The sequence below is a fragment of the Bombina bombina genome, chromosome 6 (assembly GCF_027579735.1).
Source record: "Bombina bombina isolate aBomBom1 chromosome 6, aBomBom1.pri, whole genome shotgun sequence".
In the NCBI taxonomy this organism is placed as follows: domain Eukaryota; kingdom Metazoa; phylum Chordata; class Amphibia; order Anura; family Bombinatoridae; genus Bombina; species Bombina bombina.
In genome coordinates this window covers 912,299,267-912,324,399 of record NC_069504.1, presented here as the reverse complement: position 1 = coordinate 912,324,399, position 25,133 = coordinate 912,299,267, and the positions used below count along the sequence as shown (strand labels likewise).

At 38.3% G+C, this 25,133-nt stretch overlaps 1 protein-coding gene across 3 annotated transcripts in view; it reads left to right on the top strand.

Moving 5' to 3' along the window:
- Positions 1–25,133, top strand: part of SIL1 (SIL1 nucleotide exchange factor) — a 330,998-nt gene that overhangs the window by 148,949 nt on the left and 156,916 nt on the right. For all 3 annotated transcript variants that reach the window (XM_053718549.1, XM_053718550.1, XM_053718548.1), the window contains one exon: positions 4,339–4,438. In XM_053718549.1, the coding sequence (XP_053574524.1) occupies positions 4,339–4,438 (100 nt within the window). The remainder of the gene's footprint in view (positions 1–4,338; positions 4,439–25,133) is intronic.

The following is a 25,133-nucleotide window of genomic DNA, read 5'->3' as shown; positions in this document are numbered from 1 at the left end:
GGTAGTGAGAGGACATCCAAGATGAGATGTGACAAAGACAGTTAGTGACATGGGTTAGTAAGGAAGGAGGTAGGTCTGGTACAGAGAGGTAGATTTGAGTGTCGTCGGCATACAAATAGTATTGAAACCCATGGGACTTTATTAAGGAACCTAGTGACGACGTGTAGATTGAGAAGAGAAGGGGACCAAGGACAGAGCCTTGAGGTACCCCAACAGAAAGTGGTAATGGGGCAGAGGATGCTCCGGAGAAGGCTACACTAAATGTACGGTTAGTCAGATAGGAAGAGAAACACGAGAGAGCTGTGTCACAGATGCCGAAGGATTGGAGGGTTTGGAGCAGAAGAGGGGGGTCAACAGTGTCAAAGGCTGCAGACAGGTCAAGGAGGATAAGCAGAGAGAAGTGGGCTTTGGATTTTGCTGTAAGTAGGTCATTGGTAACCTTGATTGCTGTCTCTGTAGAGTGATGGGAACGAAATCCAGATTGCAGTGGGTCAAGAAGAGAGTTTAGTGTAAAGAAATGGGATAGACGTGCGTAAACTAGCTTTTCAAGGAGCTTTGAGGCAAGAGGGAGTAGGGAAATAGGGCGGTAATTGGAAGGGGGGTTGGATCAAGGGAAGGTTTTTTGAGGATAGGTGTGACCAGTGCATGTTTTAGAGATGAGGGAAATATACCAGTGCTGAGGGAGAGGTTGAAAATGTGTGTGAGTATGGGGGTGAGGGTAGAAGAGAGGGAGGGGAGTAGCTGTGAGGGGATGGGGTCGAGGGGACAGGTAGTGAGGTGGGAGGACAGTATAAGGGCAGAAACTTCATCCTCATTAACAGGGGCAAAAGAGCTGCATTTTTGGATATTTGGGTTTTGGGTGATCGTGAGCTTTTGAGGGGGTGTGAGATGGGAAGTATGTTTAGAGCTGATTTCCCTTCTGATGGAGTCAATTTTGTTTTTCAAGTGGCTTGCAAAATCTTGAGCTGATAGAGAGGTTGTGTTAGGAGGTGGGGGTGGGCGGAGAAGCGTGTTGAACGTGGAGAACAGACGTTTAGGGTTAGAGGAAAGAGTAGAGATGAGATTAGAAAAATATTGTTGCTTATAAAGATTAAGGGCAGAATAGTAGAAGTTCAGGATGAACTTATAGTGAAGAAAGTCATCTGAACTCCGAGATTTCCTCCAATGTCATTTAGCAGTACGGGAGCATCTGCGTAGGTATCGTGTCAGAGGAGTATGCTAGGGCTGAGGATGAGAGTGTGGTTTCTGAGCTAAGGTTGGAGGGGCCAGAATGTCAATGACCGATGTAAGGGTGGAATTATACTGGCAGATAGATTGGTCAGGGCAGGAAAAGGAGGTGATGGATGAGAGGAGAGGTTTGAGAGAGCTAGCGAGCTGATGCAAATCTAGTGCTTCTGTGAAGTTTGGTGTGAGAGGTAGAGGGAGGTGGAGTTGTAGGTAGGGAAGTCATGTTGCAAGTTAGGAGATGATAGGAAACAGTCAAATTTCTAAGTCGTTCCAGTGATCCACTGGAATTTTCAAGCCCTATATGTATGTGTGTGTGTGTGTGTGTGTCTATATATATATATATATATATATATATATATATAAAATAAATAAATAAATATATAATAAATAAATAGATTGATAAATATAGATAGATATATAGAAATGTTTAAGTCCAAGAGAAGTACACTCTCGCAAACTTCAAAGCAAGTGACCGGGGTGCAACATTCAAATATTCAGACAGATAAGGATATTGCACTCTCTGGATTTAAAGCACAACAACTCAGTTTAATGTTTTGCTTTTAATCCAGAGGGTGTGATCGCCTTATCTGATATATAATTAATTTCCAAGTTATTTAGTGCATACAAGAAAAACAATACAAAAAGCACAAAGTCATAATATTATAAATAATATTAAAAAAGATATGTCTATACAATCTCTGGTATATGTTTAAATATCCATCATGTATAGTGCTCTATTAAGAGCTCTCACCCTGGACTTAACACTCATCTGCTGTACCAAATGGCTCTAATATAAACAAAGAATCACACTCACAATAAAAAAACCTCCGAAGATGAGGTACATGAAAAACACAATATAAACAACAGTGTAATGCTAGTATGCGATCAGGGTTCAGACCTGTTCTCTATCCAGATCCTGTACTCCCTGACAGGGACACTCCAGATCTCCTCCTAGTACCAGGAACGTCCTTCATTTCAATTTTCTGTTTCAAAAAACAGGCAAACAAACTAGCATTAAACCGCTCAAAGACAATGTCCAAACTCACAGTCCACAGCACTTCCCCTACAGAAGGGTTAGGGTACAACATGAAAACTAGTGCATGTTAAAGGGACACTGAAACCAAAATTTTTGTTTCGTGATTCAGATAGAGCATGACATTTTAAGCAACTTTCTAATTTACTCCTATTATCAAATTTTCTTCAATCTCTTGGTATCTTTATTTGAAATGCAAGAATGTAAATTTAGATGGCGGCCCATTTTTGGTGAACAACCTGGGTTGTCCTTGCTGATTGGTGGATAAATTCATCCACCAATAAAAAATTGCTGTCCATAGTACTGAACCAAAAAAAAACTTAGATGTCTTCCTTTTCAAATAAAGATAGCAAGAGAACGAATAAAAATTGATAATAGGAGTAAATTAGAAAGTTGCTTTAAATTGCATTCTCTATCTGAATCACAGAAGAAAACATTTGGGTTCAGTGTCCCTTTAAATGGGCATGGCCCAATTTGTTTTGTAGGGCGACACACTTAAAAAGACTGCATGCCATATTTCTTTCTACAATATTTTTTTAAAACCTGGAGTTTTGGATTGAGTTACACTTTATATTACTGGCATGTGAGTGTGTGTTTTAATTTCTATCTGAATTGCCTTTGTTTTGTAGTATTTGTGTGAGCCTTTTTGAAATAATAAAAATAAAGTATGTATCATTTCTCAGATCCCCATTTGCTAATGGATATAAGCAGTCTCACTTGACTTTTTTGTTAGTTAAAGTGACAGTCAACACCAGAATGTTGTTGTTTAAAAAGATAGATAAATCCCTTTATTACCCATTCCCCAGTTTTGCATAACCAACACAGTTATAATAATTACACGTTTTATCTCTGTAATTACCTTGTATTTAAGCCTCTGCAAACTGCCCCCTTATTTCAGTTCTTTTAGCAGACATACATTGTAGCCAATCAGTGCTGACTCCTAGGTAACTTCACGTGCACCTTCTAGTGGTGAAAAACTGTCAAAATGCATTCAGATTAGAAGCGGCCTTCAAGTCTAAGAAATTAGCATATGAACCTCCTAGGTTTAGCTTTCAACTAAGTATACCAAGAGAACAAAGCAAAATTGGTGATAAAAGTAAATTGGAAAGTTGTTTAAAATTGCATGTCCTATTTGAATCATGACAGCTTTTTTTGGGCTTGACTGTCCCTTTAAAGTGATGGTAAATTCAAATAATCTGACTATCATCAATCGATGCAACAATAAAAATAAGTAGGTGTTTAATTAATCAAAAATGTCAATAATACCTTGTATTTATGTAAACTAAAGCAAACTACTCCAATTGTAATGTGCGCTTCAGCAGCCCCAACCGGTCAGTATTTTGTTTTTCACATTCCTGGCATTCTGGCATGTTTGTTAGAAAAGAAAAAAAAAGTTCTTTAGCGCATGCGTTCGCATGGGAGCTCTCTACAACGGCACTGTGCATAAAATAGGAACAATAAGGGAGGCGAAGTGAACAGATACCGCAATAGAATAGTAAGAATCAAAGAATATAAAATGTTATCGGTTTTTTTATGGAAAAAAATTAGCGTCTCAACTGTTTATCAGATATATTTTTCAAATCAACTTTACCAAACTATATAAATTTACCATCACTTTAAGAATATTTCATCTTCGTTTTACTGATCATTCGCTTCAGCGCCATTATTTTTAAACAAATTGTCATATCAATTGTAAATATTTTTTATTTAAAATCTTATAGGATGCATCATCTCTGTAACCTAAGTGAATATTGAAAACTGCAAAATCAGACTATGATGCAAAAAAAACAAACAAAAAAAACAAACACATTTAAAATAAAAATATGGAACATAGAGCATGTAAAATTAAAGTCACATGTAAATTTAAACTAATGCACTAAAGCTGATGCATAACTTTCATGTCCCTTTGAATATACATAAATAGGTGTCTCTTCTGTATCCCCTATAATCATTGCATATATTTTAAAATAGCTTATTCACAGGAGTGACTTTATTCTACATTGTAATCTCAGGTGCACTTTATAAAATGTTTTCTTGCATTTACATTTTATTTAACGTTTGCTTTTTGCCTTCTAAAGTACACACAGAAAATCAGATGGATACACAACAAAAGAACTTAAAGAAGCTTTAGCTAAATTCAAAGAAGGAACAGAGTCTCAAGATCCCAAGAATGAAAAGGTATTGTATTTTTTTCCCTTTTTATGTAGATTATTTGTCCTCAAGCTTTTTGCCTTGGGACACCCTTGGTGCTTTTTTTTAAAAATATGTTTTTATTGGTCACTGTTATTAACCATGCAAAGCCATACGTGAAATCTCTCATTAGAAAATCACTATGTTTATTATCATTATTTATTTGTAGAATGCCACCAAATTCTGTAGCACTGGCTAAATGAGTAAGATTATATAATGACACTTACACTTAATTAAAAAAATGCAGATATATAAAACAGACTGAATCTGCTCAGATAAACTAACAGTATACAGCATAATTATTGTTCACATAACTATCAGTCAAAATGCAATTTACATTGATTAACATTTTACCTTTTTTCTTCATTAATTTTGCTAAAACCTCCTGTAAGTGTCTTGCCTATGCTTTTGCTGGTAACTTTTGACAAAAAAAGGCAAAACAAGGTAAAATTCCAAACATAATTGTTATATTATTTTAAGCAATACAGGGAGTGCATAATTATTAGGCAAATGAGTATTTTGACCACATCATCCTCTTTATGCATGTTGTCTTACTCCAAGCTGTATAGGCTCGAAAGCCTACTACCAATTAAGCATATTAGGTGATGTGCATCTCTGTAATGAGAAGGGGTGTGGTCTAATGACATCAACACCCTATATTAGGTGTGCATAATTATTTGGCAACTTCCTTTCCTTTGGCAAAATGGGTCAAAAGAAGGACTTGACAGGCTCAGAAAAGTCAAAAATAGTGAGATATCTTGCAGAGGGATGCAGCACTCTTAAAATTGCAAAGCTTCTGAAGCGTGATCATTGAACAATCAAGCGTTTCATTCAAAATAGTCAACAGGGTCGCAAGAAGCGTGTGGAAAAACCAAGGCGCAAAATAACTGCCCATGAACTGAGAAAAGTCAAGCGTGCAGTTGCCAAGATGCCACTTGCCACCAGTTTGGCCATATTTCAGAGCTGCAACATCACTGGAGTGCCCAAAAGCACAAGGTGTGCAATACTCAGAGACATGACCAAGGTAAGAAAGGGTGAAAGACGACCACCACTGAACAAGACACACAAGCTGAAACGTCAAGACTGGGCCAAGAAATATCTCAAGACTGATTTTTCTAAGGTATTATGGACTGATGAAATGAGAGTGAGTCTTGATGGGCCAGATGGATGGGCCCGTGGCTGGATTGGTAAAGGGCAGAGAGCTCCAGTCCGACTCAGACGCCAGCAAGGTGGAGGTGGAGTACTGGTTTGGGCTGGTATCATCAAAGATGAGCTTGTGGGGCCTTTTCGGGTTGAGGATGGAGTCAAGCTCAACTCCCAGTCCTACTGCCAGTTTCTGGAAGACACCTTCTTCAAGCAGTGGTACAGGAAGAAGTCTGCATCCTTCAAGAAAAACATGATTTTCATGCAGGACAATGCTCCATCACACGTGTCCAAGTACTCCACAGCGTGGCTGGCAAGAAAGGGTATAAAAGAAGAAAATCTAATGACATGGCCTCCTTGTTCACCTGATCTGAACCCCATTGAGAACCTGTGGTCCATCATCAAATGTGAGATTTACAAGGAGGGAAAACAGTACACCTCTCTGAACAGTGTCTGGGAGGCTGTGGTTGCTGCTGCACGCAATGTTGATGGTGAACAGATCAAAACACTGACAGAATCCATGGATGGCAGGCTTTTGAGTGTCCTTGCAAAGAAAGGTGGCTATATTGGTCACTGATTTGTTTTTGTTTTGTTTTTGAATGTCAGAAATGTATATTTGTGAATGTTGAGATGTTATATTGGTTTCACTGGTAAAAATAAATAATTGAAATGGGTATATATTTGTTTTTTGTTAAGTTGCCTAATAATTATGCACAGTAATAGTCACCTGCACACACAGATATCCCCCTAAAATAGCTATAACTAAAAACAAACTAAAAACTACTTCCAAAACTATTCAGCTTTGATATTAATGAGTTGTTTGGGTTCATTGAGAACATGGTTGTTGTTCAATAATAAAATTAATCCTCAAAAATACAACTTGCCTAATAATTCTGCACTCCCTGTATAGACAAAATAAATGTGCAAAACGTTATCACTTTTATGCACCTTTAAGTATATGTCACCAAAAAATATAGCTAAAACAATTAACATTTGCAATGCTAATTAGGTTGATAACAGTGTAGCCTAGGTACATGTAAATAAGAAGTTTATTTACACATCACCTAACATTTATTCAGTATACCTACAGGTGTGCTAAAAAGCTAAGTTTTTAACTTAAAGGGACACAAAACTCAAACTTTTTCTTTCATGATTCAGATAGAACATACCATTTTAAACAAGTTTCCAATGTACTTATTTTATCAAATGTTCTTTGTTTTCTTGTTATCCTTTGTCGAAAAGCAAGGAGGGAGGTTCAGGAGTGTGCACGTGTTTACAGCACTATATGGCAACAGTTTTGTAGCAGTGTTATACATTAGCAAGAGCACTAGATGGCAGCACTATTTCCTGTTATGCATAGCTGTAGGCATGCGCATGCAATCTATCTAGATATCTCTTCAACAAAGAATAACATGGGAATGAAGTAAATTTGATAATCGTTGTAAATCGGAAACTTTTTAAAAATTGTATTCTCTATCTGAATCATGAAAATAAAATGGGTTTCATGTCCCTTTAGGTCTACTGTTTTGAGTAAGAGTTGTGATGTAAGAGCCCCGGTTACTGAAAACAGTACTGTAGTACTGATTACAGTAGTAACCTTTATTGGAATAAACTGTCTCTTTCCTTCACAATGGATTTTTACTTTGTTAGAAGTTAAAACATCTAATAGAGCTTACCAAAAGAGACTTTAGAGATACATTCTACGCTAAACAGTAGTACAAAGAGGAATTATCTATAACAATGGACAACATGACAAACACATAAACGATATACACATTGATGTCCACATATTACTTGTGATCTGCATTGTCATTGTATTTATGGTTATGCTGTAAATTATAGGTTAAATAGGAATAATAAAGGATTTTAATAATCATTTTCTAAAATGTTCTTCAAAAAGTTGGTTTCCAGAAAAGAGTTAAAGGGACAGTCTACACCTGAATTTTTGTTTGAAAAGATAGATAATCCCTTTATTACCCATTCCCTAGTTTTGCATAACCAACACAGTTATATAAATACACTTTTTACCTCTGTGATTACCTTGTATCTAAGCCTCTGCAAACTGCCCCCTTATTTCAGTTGTTTTGACAGACATCCATTTTAGCCAATCAGTGCTTGCTCACTGGAACTCCACGTGCGTGAGCACAGTGTTATCTATATGATAAACGTGAACTAACACCCTCTAGTGGTGAAAAACTGTCAAAATGACCTGAGAGAAGAGGCGGCCTTCAAGGGATTAGAAATTAGCATATGAACCTCCTAGGTTTCAACTAAGAATACCAAGAGAACAAAGCAAAATTGGTGATTAAAAGTAAATTGGAAAATTGTTTAAAATGACATTCTCTATCTGAATCATGAAAGTTTATTTTGGACTAGACTGTCCTTTTAAAGGGACACTGAACCCACATTTTTTCTTTTGTGATTCAGATAGAGCATGACATTTTAAACAACTTTCTAATTTACTCCTATCAAATTTTCTTTATTCTCTTGGTATCTTTATTTGAAATGCAAGAATGTAAGTTTAGATGCCGGCCCATCTGGGTTGTCCTTGCTGATTGGTGGATAAATTCATCCACCAATAAAAAAGTGCTGTCCAGAGGTCTAAACCAAGAAAAAAGCTTATTTTTAAATAAAGATAGCAGAACAAAGAAAAGTTGATAATATGAGTAAATTAGAAAGTTGCTTAAAATTGCATGCTCTATCTGAATCACAAAAGAAAAAATTTGGGTTCAGTGTCCCTTTAATCATCTCTTACAAGGGTGTATGTGCAAAACCTAACCGCTGAAAACGAAGTATAACAAAAAACAAACAAATGCTCGCACAAAGCATTTAACCAGCATTTAACTTTTTGCAAAAAAACCTAACGCAAAATGTACCACTAAACCGCCCACCTCCACATTGCAAAATAATAAAGTAATTATCCCTAATCCGCAAATTAAAATATTAACCCTTAAACCGCCAAACCCAACAACACAAACTACATAATTACGCTATTAACCCCTAAACTGCAAAAACCTACACAATTCCAACTACCTAATTACAATATTAACCCCTAAACCGCCAACCCCCACAACCCAAAAAAATCAATCTAATCACTAAGCCCCCTAACCTAAAACCCCATAAATCAACCCCAATTATTTTACAAGATTTAAGATTAAATTTAAAAAAAAACTATTACAAAAATTAAAAAAATCTAACATTAAAAAAACAAACACTAAAATTACAAAAAATAAAAAAATCTAAAATTACAGAAAAAAATAAATGTAATTATCCAAAATAATTTTTTTAAACCTAAACTAATACCCCTAAAAAAAGCCCCCCCAAAATAAAAAAACCCTAATCTAACCCTAAACTAAAAATAGCCCTTTAAAGGGTTTTTTTGTAGGGCATTGCCCTAAGTTAAACAGCTCTTTTACTTAAAAAAATGCAAAGTCCCCCCCTAACAGTTAGACCCTCAAACAAACCCCCAAAATAAAAAAACCTAAGTCAAATAAAAAAACCTAAGCTATCCATTGTCCCTAAAGGGGCATTTGTATGGGCATTGCCCTTAAAAGAGCAATCAGCTCTTTTGCTGCCCATTAAAAAAAAAAAAAAATCGCTAATCTAAAAAAAAAAAAAAAACATCTAACCCCAAAATAGGTACTCACAGTTCCTGAAGTCCGGCGGCAAAGGTCTTCTTCCAGGCGGCTCCAACTTCATTCAGCTAGGGACATCTTCTTTCTTCATCCGTAGCAAAGGTGGCACGGAGCAGAGTCAACCTCGGAGCTGGACCAGTGATTGCGTAGCAGGACCGGCATGGTGGTTGGGGGGGTTATTTTTAGGGGGTACTTTGTAATTTTTTAAGGTAAAAGCTGTTTAACTTAGGGCAATGCCCTACAAAATGCCATTTTAAGGGCTATTTGTATTTTATTGTTAGATTAGGGGGTGTTTTTATTTTTTGGGGGGGGAGTTATTTTTATAGGGGTATTAGATTAGGTTTATTTTTGATAATTTCGTTATTTTTTGTCAGTAATTTTAAATAGACTACCCACTGGGCAGGCTTATCGCCTAGTGTGTGTGTGTGTGTGTATATATATATATATATATATATATATATATATATATATATATATATATATATATATATATATATATATATATATATATATATATATATATATGTATAAAAACGACTATATATATATATATATATATATATATATATTTATTTATTTATTTTTTCATGTAATTGGCAAGAATCCATGAGCTAGTGACGTATGGGATATACAATCCTACCAGGAGGGGCAAAGTTTCCCAAACCTCAAAATGCCTATAAATACACCCTTCACCACAACCCACAATTCAGTTTTTACAAACTTTGCCTCCTATGGAGGTGGTGAAGTAAGTTTGTGCTAAGATTTCTACGTTGATATGCGCTTCTCAGCATTTTGAAGCCGATTCCTCTCAGAGTATAGTGAATGTCAGAGGGATGTGAAGGGAGTATCACCTATTGAATGCAATGGTTTTCGTCACGGGAGATCTATTTCATAAGTTCTCTTTTATCAGTCGTAGAGATTCATCTCCTACCTCCCTTTTCAGATCAACGATATACTCTCATATTCCATTACCTCTACTGATAACTGTTTCAGTACTGGTTTGGCTATCTGCTATATGTGGATGGGTGTCTTTTGGTAAGTATGTTTTCATTACTTAAGACACTCTCAGCTATGGTTTGGCACTTTATGTATTTATGTATTTGCCATGATTCAGGTTTCAGTATATTTCCTTTTGCAGACTGTCAGTTTCATATTTGGGAAATGCATTTTTTAGGAAAACGTATTTCTTACCTGGGGTATAGTCTTTTTTTCAATGCCAAACTATATTGCGTCATTTTTGGCGCAAGATTTTTTTTAGCGCGAAGTTACGATCGATGACGCAAATTCGTCATTTCCGGTGTCTTTGTTGACGCCGAGTCCTTTCACAAGGTTGCGTCTTCATTGACGTGAGTGTGTCATTTCCGGATGTTGTTAGCGCCAAAAAATTTTCTCTGTTCTTTTGTGCATCATTCTTGGCGCCAAATGTTTTCATTATTTTAAACCCCATTCCTATGTGCCTCTTGCCTTTTTTCTCTGCCATATAAGGAAATTGATAATTTTGCTTTATATGATGTTTTTGCTCTTACATTTGCAAGATGTCTCAATCTGATCCTGTTTCAGAAGTCACTGTTGGATTCCTGCTGACTGATATCAGTTCTACCAAAGCTAAGTACATTTGTTGTAATTTTGTGGAGATTATATCTCCAGCTGTGGTTTGTAATAAGTTAAAGAATGAAAATGAGGAGAAGCGCTAAAAAAGCTAAAGGTGCTAAACAGTTTAAAAATAATTGCTATACAGACAAAATAGAAATAAATAGGATCAGTTTACTTGTTATAATTTAAAACAAACAATCACATTGATATATGTCCTAAAAAAGGAAAAAACATAGATCATTTAAGAATCGGACGTCTCCGATGTATAAAAAACACACAATAAAAACTGTTGTTGCCAATATACACCTTATCTCAGTATTATGAGGGAGAAGTCAGCATCAAATCTAAAGTCCTCAGATGATTCAAAGGAGAACAAGAGCCGGGTTAGTGTAGACCCGTTTTACCTTTAGGTGTACCGTCCGTGTATCAAGAGGCACCTCCGTGAGGCGTGTACGTGTCCCGTGACGTCACAAATCAGGAGGCGTCGTCTCTGTATGGGCAATCCTATTGGTCAGGATAGCTTGAAGGTGAACTATAGCGGCCGCTATAATAAAGATGGTGAACTCCGCTCTTAGTGCAGGATCGCACGCAGGGTCACAAAATAACCAGATTTCCTCTGTAGATCTAATAATAAAAGGACCATTAGTGTGTGACTTGAGACCGGCTTCAATTTAAGCGCCTGGCCCTTCACAGTGTAGTCCTCGTTTTGTCCGTGGGTAGCTGAAGAATCCTTCACTCCAAAAAAGAGAAATACAGTCCTTTTAGACAAGATGTGAAGTGTAAGGCAGCTGTAACTATCATCAACGCGTTTCTCCCTCTTACAGGGCTTTCTCAAGATGAATTAGCTCCAGTTACAGCCTCCTTTTAAACAGTGTGGACTCATATCCATTGGTCAGGTGAGATTAATTCAGGTGACAGGTGTGTTTACTAAAATTGGTCTATTGGCAACAGTACTGGCAACTAAGAAAAAATATATACATCTAAATACAATAGAAAACAAGCCACTTATATCTAGTTAAATATGAGAATGTACACAGAGATGCTAACATTTGGGGCATTTGGACGTAATTTGCAGTTAAAAAGAGTAAAGAAAATAAAAATAAAGGTTTAACTTAGGTTCAAAGATGTTTTCACAAAGCGCTGAAAGGAGGATTTAAAAGAGCGACAAAACATCCTCACTAGAGTGGTCATAAAGCATCTCTGTGTCTGCCATCCTGCCTTCTAATAAATGCAAAGGTCTTTTAAAACTTCTCATAGAGTTGATGAAATTTCATATGACCGACAAAATACTGAATTATCCTCCTCTGATGAGTATCTATCTGATTAAGAAGATCCTTCCTCAGATATTGACACTGACAAATCTACTTAGTCTTGAAAAAGGCCTGTTATCAGGCCGAAACGCGTTGACAGTCTTGAAAAAGGCCTGTTATCAGGCAGAAACGCATCACAGTCTTGAAAAAGGTCTGTTATCAGGCCAAAACGCGTCAACATAAAATTGGTGAGATAATTTCTGATACCTTAAACAAGTATTTTACAAATTGTCTACAGTATTGTTTTTATTTCTTTTCACAGTAATTTTTAGTTATACAACTATAAACCATGGGATTATAAGGAAAAGTAACCACTCAAGAATCACCTCCATTTTTATAAAATTTTTATTTTTACTTTTTGATCACTGTATTCACATTTTTATCACTTTTATCACAAATTTTTGCATCAGTTGCTGTTTTGGTATTTTTAAAAATAATTTCCCCTTTTATTTTCCGGCATCTTTCACTTTTTTGCATCTTCTAAATTTTGGATACTTTTTTGGAGTTTTCGTTTCCAAAGTTTTTCTACACATAGAGCACTACTTCCATTTATACTATTCACTTGGACACATCAAATAATAATTTTTTTGGACATATATACTGGATTTATCATTTGGATCACCTTAATATTGGCATCTATTACTGGACAATCTACTGTTTTTTACATCAAATACAGCTGTATCATAGACAGTACCTTATAATTTTGTCGTGGTGTAACTACTTGTCTGACAACATCATTTTATCACCTTTTTATTTTTCATAATTTTATTGTTATTTATTTGTTATGCATTCATGGATCCATGTTTTTTAAACTTGTAAATTTGTTATGCATTATTAAAATTAACTGTTTAATGTTCTTATCCACCTCTGCCTCTTAGGCGCTCACTTTGTGCAGGCCGTTAGGTTTTTTAGTTAAATGCTTAGTTTGACTGCACGCGCATATATATATATATATATATATATATATATATATATATATATATATATATATACTTCCAAGAAAAATAGCACTCTCTGGTTTTGAAAACAAATAGTATTTTACTAGCGTGACGTTTCGAGGTATTCATTCCTTCCTCCCTACACATACATATTTAAACATGTATGTGTATGTAGCTCTATGTTAAAGCACTTTGCAGCCCTTTTTTTTCTAACACCTAAAACTTCATATCTTTGAGCCCTTAAAACTTTTTATTACAATATTTTTTAATAAAATTGTTTATCAGACAGTGTTGCTATAATTTGTAACTCTACTTTTAAATGTATTTTTTTTTTTTTTTTGGGGGGGAAAGATTTTTTTATTCCCAGTGAAGCACATAAAATGTACAATAATAAAGTAAACATGCCATACAGAGAAAAAAGTATATTTCTCAATAAATAATGTGTTCTAAGATTGAAGGTAAACCAAATAATGCCTTGGTGACATATTTACTCTTCTATAACTAGTTATTTTTTATCCAGTTCACTGATATTACTTCCATTTTTTTTTCTTTTTTTTTTCCTCTTCTTTAAAAAAAAAGCTTTATTGAAGCAAAACAAACTTAACAGCAAACATATTCAAAAGGTTTACATAATGTTGCAGATTTTTTGACATTAATTATTCTATTACAGTTCTCCGCTGTACAGCATTTAACATAAAGCCTATGATATTCTACTATCAACCAAGTGCTCTTAGTAAGTTACTAAAAAAACGTGATAATATATCGAAGGATATATTAGAGGGAGGGGGAGAGGATGATGAGAAGAGAGAAAAGAGAAAAAAAAAAAAAAAAAAAAGGGGAAAGGTTTAAATTGTTCTATTCCAGACCGCCACGATCATCTCGTGGGTGTCCAGTTTTTTGATTTTGAGATGATACCTCTCTAGGGTAATGAGTTCGTCCACTTGTTGCTTCCATTCTGATATAGAAGGGACACAATGTTTCTTCCATCTCTTTGGGATGAGTTTTTTTGCTCCTGTTAACATTATGAGGAGGAGCGCAAATTTGGCGGGGTCCTTAATCTTGGGTAATGAACTAAATAGGATACTCTCTAGTGTATTCGGTAGGGTTATATCGAGCAGGTCTGAGATGAATGAGAAGACATCCGACCAGAATTCCTGCAATCTGGGGCAGGACCACCATATGTGGGCGAGAGACCCCTCCTCTCCGCACCCTCGCCAGCACTTGTTGCTCAGGAAGGGGTATATTTTCTGAAGCCTAGATGGAGTCAGATACCATCGACTTAGCAGTTTTATGTGAATTTCCTGGATAGAGGCGGACACTGAGGCTCTTTTCGTGAGTGTAAAGGCTTTGGACCATGAATCATAATCTATCTCTTTCTGTAACTCTCTATTCCATGCTATGGTGTACGATGGTAGTGCTGTTGGATCATCTGTAACTGTTAGTTTGTACAAGAGGGAGATGAGGTGACCCGGAGCGTCTGTTAGAATACATAATTTTTCAAAAGGCAAGAGTCCTCTACCCATGCTCCTTCTTTGCTGGTGACTAGAGATAAAGTGCATCAATTGATTATACCTGAGCCACGAGGAGAAAATCTCTCCGTGGGTGTCTGCTAACTGTTCTTGTGTTTTAGTGATACCGTTTTCCGTAACAAACTGCATAGTGCCTGTTTTTAGGCTATATGGCTGTTTAATACGGAAGCCCATCTTACAGTATGGGAGCTCTGTGTTTTCAATTATGGGTGTGAGGGAAGAGTGTCTAGATGAGATGTGGGTGCTGGTGGCCAGTGTCCTATCCCATTCTGCTAGTGTTTCTGACGTCAATACATATTTGTGCAGGTTTTTAGGTCTTTGTGATGGGGTAGTCCATGCTAGTGTTCCTACATTGTTCCGCCCAAAAATCTGTCAGTCTAAATTAATCCAAGCCTTGTTAGTGTTATTGTGGGACCACTCAACTACATGTTGAAAAAAGATTGTGCGTCTATACCCCGCCAAGTACGGGCCGCCAAGACTGCCCCTGTCCCTTGGCAAGTACATAGTCTTGCGTGGAACCCTAGTTCTAATGTTTGCCCATATATATTGTTCAAGTACTGATTGCAGCTGGTTCATGTATCCTTCCTGCAGGGGAATTGGAAGAGCCTGAAGTACATATAGGATCCTGGGGAGGATATTCATTTTAACCACCCCTATCCTTCCCAACCAGGACAGGGGCTTGTTCCTCCAGCTGGAGAGGTCTCTGGCAATTTCATTTTTTAGCAGAACGTAATTATATCTAAAGAGATCCTGCGTGGAAGATGTCAAGTATACCCCCAGGTATTTGATCTTATGTTGGGCTACTGGAATATTGTGTTCATCTTTTAATTTTTGTATGTGGTGAGACTGGGTATTAACATTCAGGAGTTCAGATTTATTCAAATTGAGGTGGAAGTTAGACACTTCACCATATAAAGCCAGTTCCCTAAGTAATTCAGGCACCGAAGTCTCGGCATCTGTCAAGGTGAATAGGATGTCGTCCGCATATAGTGCTTGTTTAAATTCTGTGTCCCCAACTACTATCCCTTTAATACCAATATTTTTCCTAATTTTTTGGGCTAACACTTAAATTGAAATAGCAAATAGCAAAGGCAACAGAGGGCACCCCTGCCTCGTCCCATTTTTAATGTGGAAGGCCTCCGATAAGGTTCCGTTAACTCGTACTCTTGCATTAGGGGCAGAGTAAAGGGCCATTGACATATTTAGGAAAGCTTCTGGTATACCCATCTCCCTCATCGCCTGCTGCAGAAAAGGCCAGCCAACCCTATCAAAGGCCTTTTCCGCGTCTGTGGAGAATAAGACCATTGGTATCCCTGATATTTTTGCGTGGTTCGTTAGTTGTATGACTTTGGTTATGTTGTCCCTAGCCTCCCTACTGGGGACGAATCCTACTTGATCATTAGAGATAAGCTCGGGTAAGTATTTGTTTAGTCTGTTAGCTAAAATTTTTGCCAGCAACTTCATGTCCATATTTATTAATGAAATCGGTCTAAAATTACCTGGGCATGTTGCTGGTTTCCCTGGTTTAGCAAGTACTGTAATGTGTGCTTCTAGTAGTGACTTTGTGAGAATGGGGTCCTCCCTAAGATTATTAAACAGGTGCAGTATATGCCTAGCCAGCACTTCCTCGCATTTTTTATAGTAATTTGGGGTAAATCCGTCTGGGCCCGGACTTTTACTGGGAGGTAAGTCTTTGATAGCTTGGTGGAGCTCGTCTGTCGTGATTGGGGCTGCAAGAGCATCAGATGCTGTCTTGTCTATAGTTGGGAGACCTATATCTTTGAAGTATTGTGTGATTTTATCTTTGAAAGCAGGGGTATCGTGAATTCCGTCCTCATCTAAATTATATAGGGAGTTATAGTATTTATGGAAGGTGGCTGCTATTTTATGGCTGTCTTTGACTATCCTGCCCTCGGGTGTAGTGAGAGAATGGATATATGTGTTTAATTGCTTCCTTTTCAGGCTTCTTGCTAAGACCTTGCCAGGTTTGTTTCCCCCTTCGAAGTAATATTGTTTGAGAAATAATGCTTTGCGTTGGTGGGTTTCTGTCAAATGTAGTTTAAGTTCCAGTCTTGCATTGAGGAGGTCAGTTTTAGTTATGTCGTCAGAAGGATCTGTTTTGTGTTTGGATTCCAGGGCATCAATTTTCTGTAATAATGTGTGTTTTTCCCTCACCTGTCTATTCAGCTTGGCTTTGTGTTTTATTAGAATCCCCCTAATGACTGTTTTGTGGGCCTCCCATTCTACTTGATGCGACGAGGAGGATTGGGAGTTTATGGTGAAGTATTCTCTGATGTCCTTATGAATTGCTTCTAAGACTAGTGGGTCCCTGAGCAGGGTGTCGTCTAATCTCCATATCTTGGCCCCTACTGGGACGTCGGGCCATAATATATGGCAAGTGACCGGGGCGTGGTCCGACCACGTTATATGCCCAATATCGCACCCACTCGTGATAGAAAGGCCCTGAGAGTCAGTGAACATGTGGTCTATTCTTGTATAGCTGTTATGGGGGTTGGAGTAGAAAGTGTAATCCTTCTCAGCAGGGTGGAAGGTTCTCCACATATCGTGGAGTGCGAGGTTCTGAAAGGTTTGTTTGATTGATTTCAGAGTGGTGTTAGGAATGCTAGACGACCCTTTGGAGGAGTCAAGGGAGGGGTCAAAAGAGACCTTAAAGTCACCTGCGACAAAGGTAATTCCCTGGGAGTGGTCGAGAACTACATTGGCAATTTTTAAAAAAAACCCTAATTGTGCTTGGTTGGGGGCGTATAGGTTTAGGAGTGTTATGTGGTGACCGTACAGTAACCTTCTTAAGACAATATATCTCCCCTCGGTATCCCTTTCAACATGCAGGATTTGTATCGGGACAATTTATGAATTAGGATACCTACTCCGGCCCGTTTGTTGGGACCGGAGGCGAAATGTGCGGTGGGGTATTGTCTGTTGTACCACTTGGATTCTTTACCTTTCTGAAAGTGGGTCTCCTGGATCATCAGGATGTGGCTGTTTAGCTTATTCAATTCTCTGAAGGCTATGGACCGTTTACCTGGATTATTTAAGCCTTTAGCATTTATTGAGGTTATCTGCAATGTATGGCTTTGGAATTTATTTGTCATGGGACTCATCTTAACCCTTTAAGAGGGGGAGGGAAAAAAAAAAAAAGAGAGAGAGGGAAGATTAGAGGGAAGGCGGAAAAGAGAAGTTAAAGAAGAACCAGAAAAGAGAGCAGTGAAACAAAAATATTATATTGTACAATCAATTACAACAAAAAAGAGAAAACTTTACAATTAAATATTTTTAGTCTGCAAACAGTATCCGTTTAACTAAAAAACAAGAACTAAACCTATTGGAGGTAGTATACCCGTATTAGGCCGATAACTAGCATTGAAAGTGTTGTAATTGTAAACCTGGCAGGGGAGGGAAGGTACTATGGAAGGGGAAAGAGTTTACTTAAAAGGAAAAGGGAATGGAGGGGAAAGGGGGGAAGGGTAGCATGGGGAGGAAAGGGGAGATGGGAAGAGGGGGGAGTGGAGAGGAGGAGGGTGGGAGAGGAGGGAGGGGGGGATGGAGGGGAAGAGGGGGTGGCGAAGGATTAGAGTAACCTTTCGTTCCTAAGGGGGGAACAACATTAACAACATAACATATGAAAAGACATAACCATATCAAGGTCTTCTGTTGTGATTCTTGTCCCTTCGAGCAGGAAGTAGAGTTTGTTCTTAAAGCAACTAGTCACAGTTCATTTTCATCACACCATCATATTAAACACTCTAAGTTGTGACAGATAAGTTCGGTCTTTGGGGCTCGCCTTTATTGTATATCCAGAGCTTATAGATCCAAAAGTCCCGAACCGTGAACTCGCCAAGACTAGTGGAATGGCAAGTTCGCTGCCTAGTCTTGTCCCCCACCCCCATCTGTAGCATGATAGACATATTAAAAGGAACTTTAGGGAATGTTAAACATATAACTCTAAGAGTGAGTACTTATCTGGATTCCGGGGTAGAGACCTTGGCTGATGTTGGGCGGTCAATTGCTTCTCTTCTTGGAGCATGGTCAGTGCTCTGTTCTGCTGGGTCCGGTAAGTCGAGATCTCTGTAGAAGAGTCGGGGATCGTTTCCAGGCCTGTATATGATAGATCTGTTGTTGTGATTGATAATCAGGGAGACCGGGAAGCCCCATCGGTACTGTATTTTGATACTACGGAGGTGAGAGGTTATGTGGACTAATTCTCTTCTTTTCTGTAACGTTGCAGGAGAGAGGTCCGTGAAAATTTGTACTTCCTCCCCAGCATGAAATATAGGTTGTTTCGATCTGGCGCATTTTAAGATTTCTTCTTTATCTTTAAAGCTGAGGAACTTCACTATAATATCTCTTGGTGGAGCTTTAGGTGGAGGCTTGGATCTGAGGGCCCTGTGGGCTCTTTCAATGGGGATTTCTTGGGCAGACGGGGTTTCTTTAATAACGCTGAAGAGAGCTTGCAGATAGCCCTCTATAGCTGGAGGGTGGACCGACTCTGAGATCCCTCTGAATCTAAGGTTGTTTCACCTACAGCGATTATCCAAGTCTTCCATTTTGTCATTTAGGAACTGTAGGTGGTCCGAATGATTCTGCAATTCCATAGTATTGTTTTGCGTTTTGGTAGCTAGGGTCGTGTGTTGTTCCTCTATTTTTAGGACTCTGTGGTCTAGAGCACTTAAGTCTTTTCGTAGATCTCCGAACAGGTTCCTCATTTCCTGCAGGACGCCCTTTATATCATCCTTGGATGACAGATGTTGTATGTCCTCCTTGGTGATGAAGGGAGGTTGAGGAGTGTCGGCTTGTGTTGCTTGAGCTGACATGCTTGATTGCTTCCCGACCAGGGTATCTTTAGTGATGTCAGTCTTTGGCTCGACCGGTCTGAGGAAGTGGCTAAGAGGGTTGGGGTCACTAGGTTTCCCAGCCTTGTTTTGTTTCTTGCCAGGCATTACATTAGGGATACCCGCTATGGGAGAGGGGGGCAACTGAGTATAAAGAAAGTGAGTGAGGAGATGTTATCTTTCCCCTTTGAGTGATTAAAGTCTTTAAGTGGACACAGACTGCTCTTTGGTAGCACAGTCTGTGTTGCCCCTCCCTTTTTTTTCCCTTTTTTTTTTGAGGTGTGTTCTTTGCCTTTATTATTTATTATGTTTATTATTATAGTAGTTTTCTTTTTTTTTTGTCCCTCTCTTCTTGTTTTTTTTTCTTTTTTTTTTTTTTACCTTATTTATCTTTATTTTCCCCAAACAATCAGGGAGCTCTGAGGAAATTGAAGCTCAATTGCAAAATATTTTGCTGTGGAATTCTTGTTTATTGATGCGTTGTTTTGTGTTTTTTTAATTATATTTATTTATTTATATATTTCTTTATTATTATGTTATCCCCCTGTAATATTTGTTCAGATGGGACACTTCCCCCTTCTCTGCCTCACCGATAAAATTTTACGTGGTCTCCCTAGATGCCAACACCTCTCAGTGCCCCGTAGCATTTTCCAGCTTTGTGATAAGGAGGCTGGGGCCTGAGATGGATTTAATGCAGGGAGGCCTATTATCCTGACTGACGCCTGAGCTCCTTCGGTATTCAGGTGCTGTTAGCCCCAGAGGACCACTCTACCCCACTGTCACTCCCGGATCGGATCGCCTGCAGGAGACCGGTTGCAGGCACCGCTCACCTCCTCTATCTGTCTGCCGCTGGGCTCTGATCAGCTGGGCCGCAGATGCCCAGCACCGTGTCACGCGAGCAGCTCCTCTGCACCACCCGGGAGGCCTAAGGACGGAGAGAGGTCCGCCGTGTGTTGTTGAGGTCCGCCGGCTCCGCTTGTGTCAGGATACTGAGAGGTGAGTCAGTATGTAAAACCGAGGATCCGGCCAGCAGATCTATCTTCGGTTGGGGCTACCTCCAGACAGAGCGGGCAGGAGAGTCGTGCAGGGCCTCAGGGGTGTCGGTAGTGTAATGAGGTAACGGCACAGCTGTTTGTATATGCCGGGCCAAATTTCTTCAGTGATGTCTCCTATGAACCTTCAAGGGGTCCCCTTGGAAAATGGGAAGGGTGGGTAAGGGAAAGTGCCAGGTTACACTTATTTTGCCTGCATGGGTATGAGGAGTCAATCTACAGTGCGGCCATCTCCTAGCGTGGCCAGACTCCGCCCCCCCTTTAAATGTATTTTTGATGTTTTTACTCACTTCTTTTACTCACTGTATCTATCTGATTTAGAAGATCCTTCCTCAGATATTGACCCTGGCAAATCTACTTATTTATTTAAAATGGAGTACATTCGTTCTTTGTTGAAGAAGTGTTGATTATTGGATATTGAGGAGCTAGTCCTCTTGATTTTAAAACTAGTAAACATTTAAATTCTGTTTATAAACCTCCTGTGGTTGTTCCAGAGGTTTTTCCAGTTCCTGATCCTATTTCTGATATGATTTCTAAGGAATGAAATAGGCATGGTATTTCTTGTATTCCTTCTTTAAGGTTTTAAAAATTGTATCCTTTGCCAGCAGTTAGATTGGAGTTTAAAAATCCCCAAAGTTGGGGTTCTCTCTACTCTTGCTAAACGTACTACTATTCCTATGAAAAATAGTATTTATTTTAAGATCCTTTAGATAGGAAACTTGTATCTTATCTAAGTAAAGTATTTATTTATTTTCAGGTCTTTTTCTTAGGCCTGCAATGTCTTTGGCTATTGTTGCAGCTGTTTCAACCTTAGTATCGGTTCATGATTTGTCTAGCATTGTTAACTTGATTCAACATGCTAATAATTTCATTTGTGATGCCATTTTTTGATATTATCAAAATTGACGTTAAATTTAGGTCTTTAGCTATTTTAGCTAGAAGAGATTTGTGGCTTAAATCTTGGAAATGATGATATGACTTTTAAGTCGAGATTGCTATTTCTTTTCTTCCAAGGTAATAAATTATTATTTGGTTCACAGTTGGATTCAATAATTTCAACTGTCACTGGGGGGAAGGGAGTTTTTTGCTTCAAGATTAAGATCTAAGTGTAAATCTAAAGCTTCTAACCGTTTTCGTTCTTAAATGAGGAACAGAAATCTTATTCTTCCCCAAGGAATCTATTTCCAATTTGAAGCCTTCTTCAAATTGGAATAAATCCAAGCCATTTGAGAGATCAAAGCCAGCCCCCAAGTCCGCATGAAGGTGCGACTCTTTTCCAGCTCAGCCGGTAGGGGACAGATTAAGATTTTTCTAAGATGTTTGGGTCAATTCGGTCCAAAATCATTGGATTCAGAATATTTTCTCTCAAGGGTACAGAATAGGATTCAGGGTAAGGCCCCTTGTGAGAAGATTTTTCTCTCACGTATTCCAGCAAACCCAGTAAAGGCTCAGACTTTCCTGAAGTGTGTTTGAGGCCTGGAGTTATCTGGGGTAATCATGCCAGTTCCATTTCAGGAACAGGGTCTGGGGTTTTATTCAAATCTATTCATTGTCCCAAAGAAAGAAGATTCATTCAGACCAGTTTTGGATCTAAACATTTTGAATCAGTATGTAAGAGTACCAATTTTCAAAATGGTGATTATAAGGTCTATTCTGCCTTTTGTTCAGCAAGGGCATTATGTGCCCAAAATAGACTTACAGGATGCATATCTTCATATTCTGATTCATCCAGATTGCTATCAGTTTCTGAGATTCTCTCTTTTAGTCAAGCATTACCAATTTGTTGCTCTTCCTTTTTGGCCTAGCGACAGCTCTAGGAATCTTTTCTAGGTTCTAGGTGTCCTACTCTCTGTTATCAGAGAGTGAGGTGTTGCGGTGTTTCCTTTTTTGGACGATATCTTGGTACTTGCTCAGTCTTTAAGTTCTGCAGAATCTAACACGAATTAACTACTGTTGTTTCTTCATAGACATGATTGGACGATCAGTTTACTAAAAAGTTCCTTGATTCCTCAGACAAGGGTCACCTTTTTAGGTTTCCAGGTAGATTCAATATCCATTATTCTGTCTTAACAGACAAGAGACAATTTAAATTGATTTCATTTTGTCGGAACCTTCAGTCTCTATTTTTTCCTTCAGTAGCTATGTGCATGGAAGTTTTAGGTTTCATGACTGCAGCATTGAACATACTTCCCTTTGCTCGTTTTCATGTGAGACCTCTCCAGCTTTGTATGCTGAATCAATGGTGCTGGGATTATGCAAGCTATCACAATTAATATCCTTAAATCTCAACGTTCGATTATTTCTGACTTGGTGGTTAGATCACCATCGTATAGTTCTAGGGGCCTCTTTGGTTCGTCCAAACTGGACTGTGATCACAACAAATGCGAGTCTTTTCAGGTTAGGGAGCTGTTTGGGGATCTCTGACAGCACAAGGGGTTTGGAAATCTCAAGAGGCAAGATTACCAATCAATATTTTGGTACTCTGTGCTATTTTCAGAGCCCTTCAGTCTTGGCCTCTGTTGAAGAGAGAGCCATTCATTTGTTTTCAGACAGATAATATCACAGCTGTGGCGTATGTCAATCATCAGGGTGGGACTCAGTCTCCTAGCTATGAAAGAAGTATCTTGAATACTTTCCTTGGTGGAATCCAGCTCTTGTCTAATTTCTGTGGTACATATCCCAGGTGTAGACAATTGGGAAGCGGATTATCTCAGCCATCAGACTTTACATCCGGGGGAGTGGTCTCTCTATCCAGATGTGTTTTCTCATCTAAACAAGAAACTTCCCAGGTACCTGTCCAGGGTTCATCAGGCGAAAGCAGTGGATGCGTTGACACTTCCTGGGTGTTGGCAACCTGCTTATATTTTCCCACCTCTAATTCTTTTTCTCCTCCTTGGAGTCTTAATTTGGTTTTGAGGGCATTTCAGGCGCCTCCGTTTGAGCCTATGCTTTCTTTGGACATTAAACTACTTTCTTGGAAAGTGTTGTTCCTTTTGGCCATCTTTTCTGCTAGAAGAGTTTCTGAATTATATGCTGAGTTGCTGAATTATATCTCCTTTTCTGATTTTTCATCAGGATTAGGTGGTTTTGCGGACTTAATTTAAATTCTTACCGAAGGTTGTGAATTCTAACAACGTTAATAGAGAAATTGTTGTCTTTTTCTTGTGTCCTAATCCTAAGAATTCTTTGGAGAAATCCTTATATTCTTTGGATATGGTAACAGTTTGAAATATTATGTTGAAGCTACTAAAGATTTCAGGAAGACTTCTAGTCTATTTGTTATCTTTTCTGGTTCTAGGAAAGGTCAGAAGGCCTCTGCCGTTACATTGGCTTCGTGGTTACAGCTTTTGTTTCATTCAGCTTATTTGGGGTCGGGTCAAGCCCCGCCTCAGAAAATTACAGCTCATTCTATTAGATCAGTCTCGACTTCATGGGCTTTTAAGAATAAAGCTTTGGTTGATGAGAGTTGCAGAGCCGCAACCTGGTCTTCTTTGCATACATTTACTAAATTCTACCATTTTGATGTATTCGCTTCTTCGGAAGCAGTTTTTGGTAGAAAAGTTTTTCAGGCAGCTGTTTCAGTTTGATTCTTCTGCTTATGTTTTAAGTTTTTTCTTTTCATTCATGAGAATAAACTTATATTTTGGGTTGTGGATTAATTTTTCAGCGAAAAATGGCTGTTTTTATTTTTATCCCATACGTCACTAGCTCATGGACTCTTGCCAATTACATGAAAGAAAACCTAATTTATGTAAGAACTTACCTGATAAATTAATTTCTTTCATATTAGCAAGAGTCCATGAGGCCCACCCTTTTTATGTTGGTTATGATTTTTTTGTATAAAGCACAATTATTTCCAAATTCCTTTGTTGATGCTTTTTACTCCTTTCTTTATCACCCCATTACTTGGCTATTCGATAAACTGAATTGTGGGTGTGGTGAGGGGTGTATTTATAGGCATTTTGAGGTTTGGGAAACTTTGCCCCTCCTGGTAGGATTGTACATCCCATACGTCACTAGCTCATGGACTCTTGCCAATATGAAATAAATTAATTTATCAGGTAAGTTCTTACATAAATTATGTTACATATATATATATATATATATATATATACAGTGAGTCCTCGGTTTACGAATTTAATTCGTTCTCCGAGTCGTTTCGTATTGCGAAAAATTCGTAAACCGAAACACGGTTTCCCATAGGAATGCATTGAAAATCAATTAATGCGTTCCGGAGGTCCGAAAAAATTCAAATAAATTGTCCAAAAAATGCTCCAAAAGGCTTAACAACTTGCTGCAAATGGCTCCAATGTCTCCAAAAGGCTCCACAACTTGCTGCAAATGGCTCCAAAAGGCTTAACAACTTGCTGCAAATGGCTCCAAAAGGCTCAACAACTTGCTGCAAAATGGCTCCAAAACCTCTCCAACACCTCCACACTGGTACCCAAACTTCAGTAATTCAATCATACTTGAGTATGCAGGGGGCACAGGGGCCACTGGTTTCGTATTGCGAAAAATATTCGTAAACCGAGGGGGGCAAACCGGCATTTTGTTTTGTATTGCAAAAAAAATTCGTAAACCGAGTCAAATTTTCTTCAAATTTTGATTTCGTAAACCGAAATTTCGTATACCG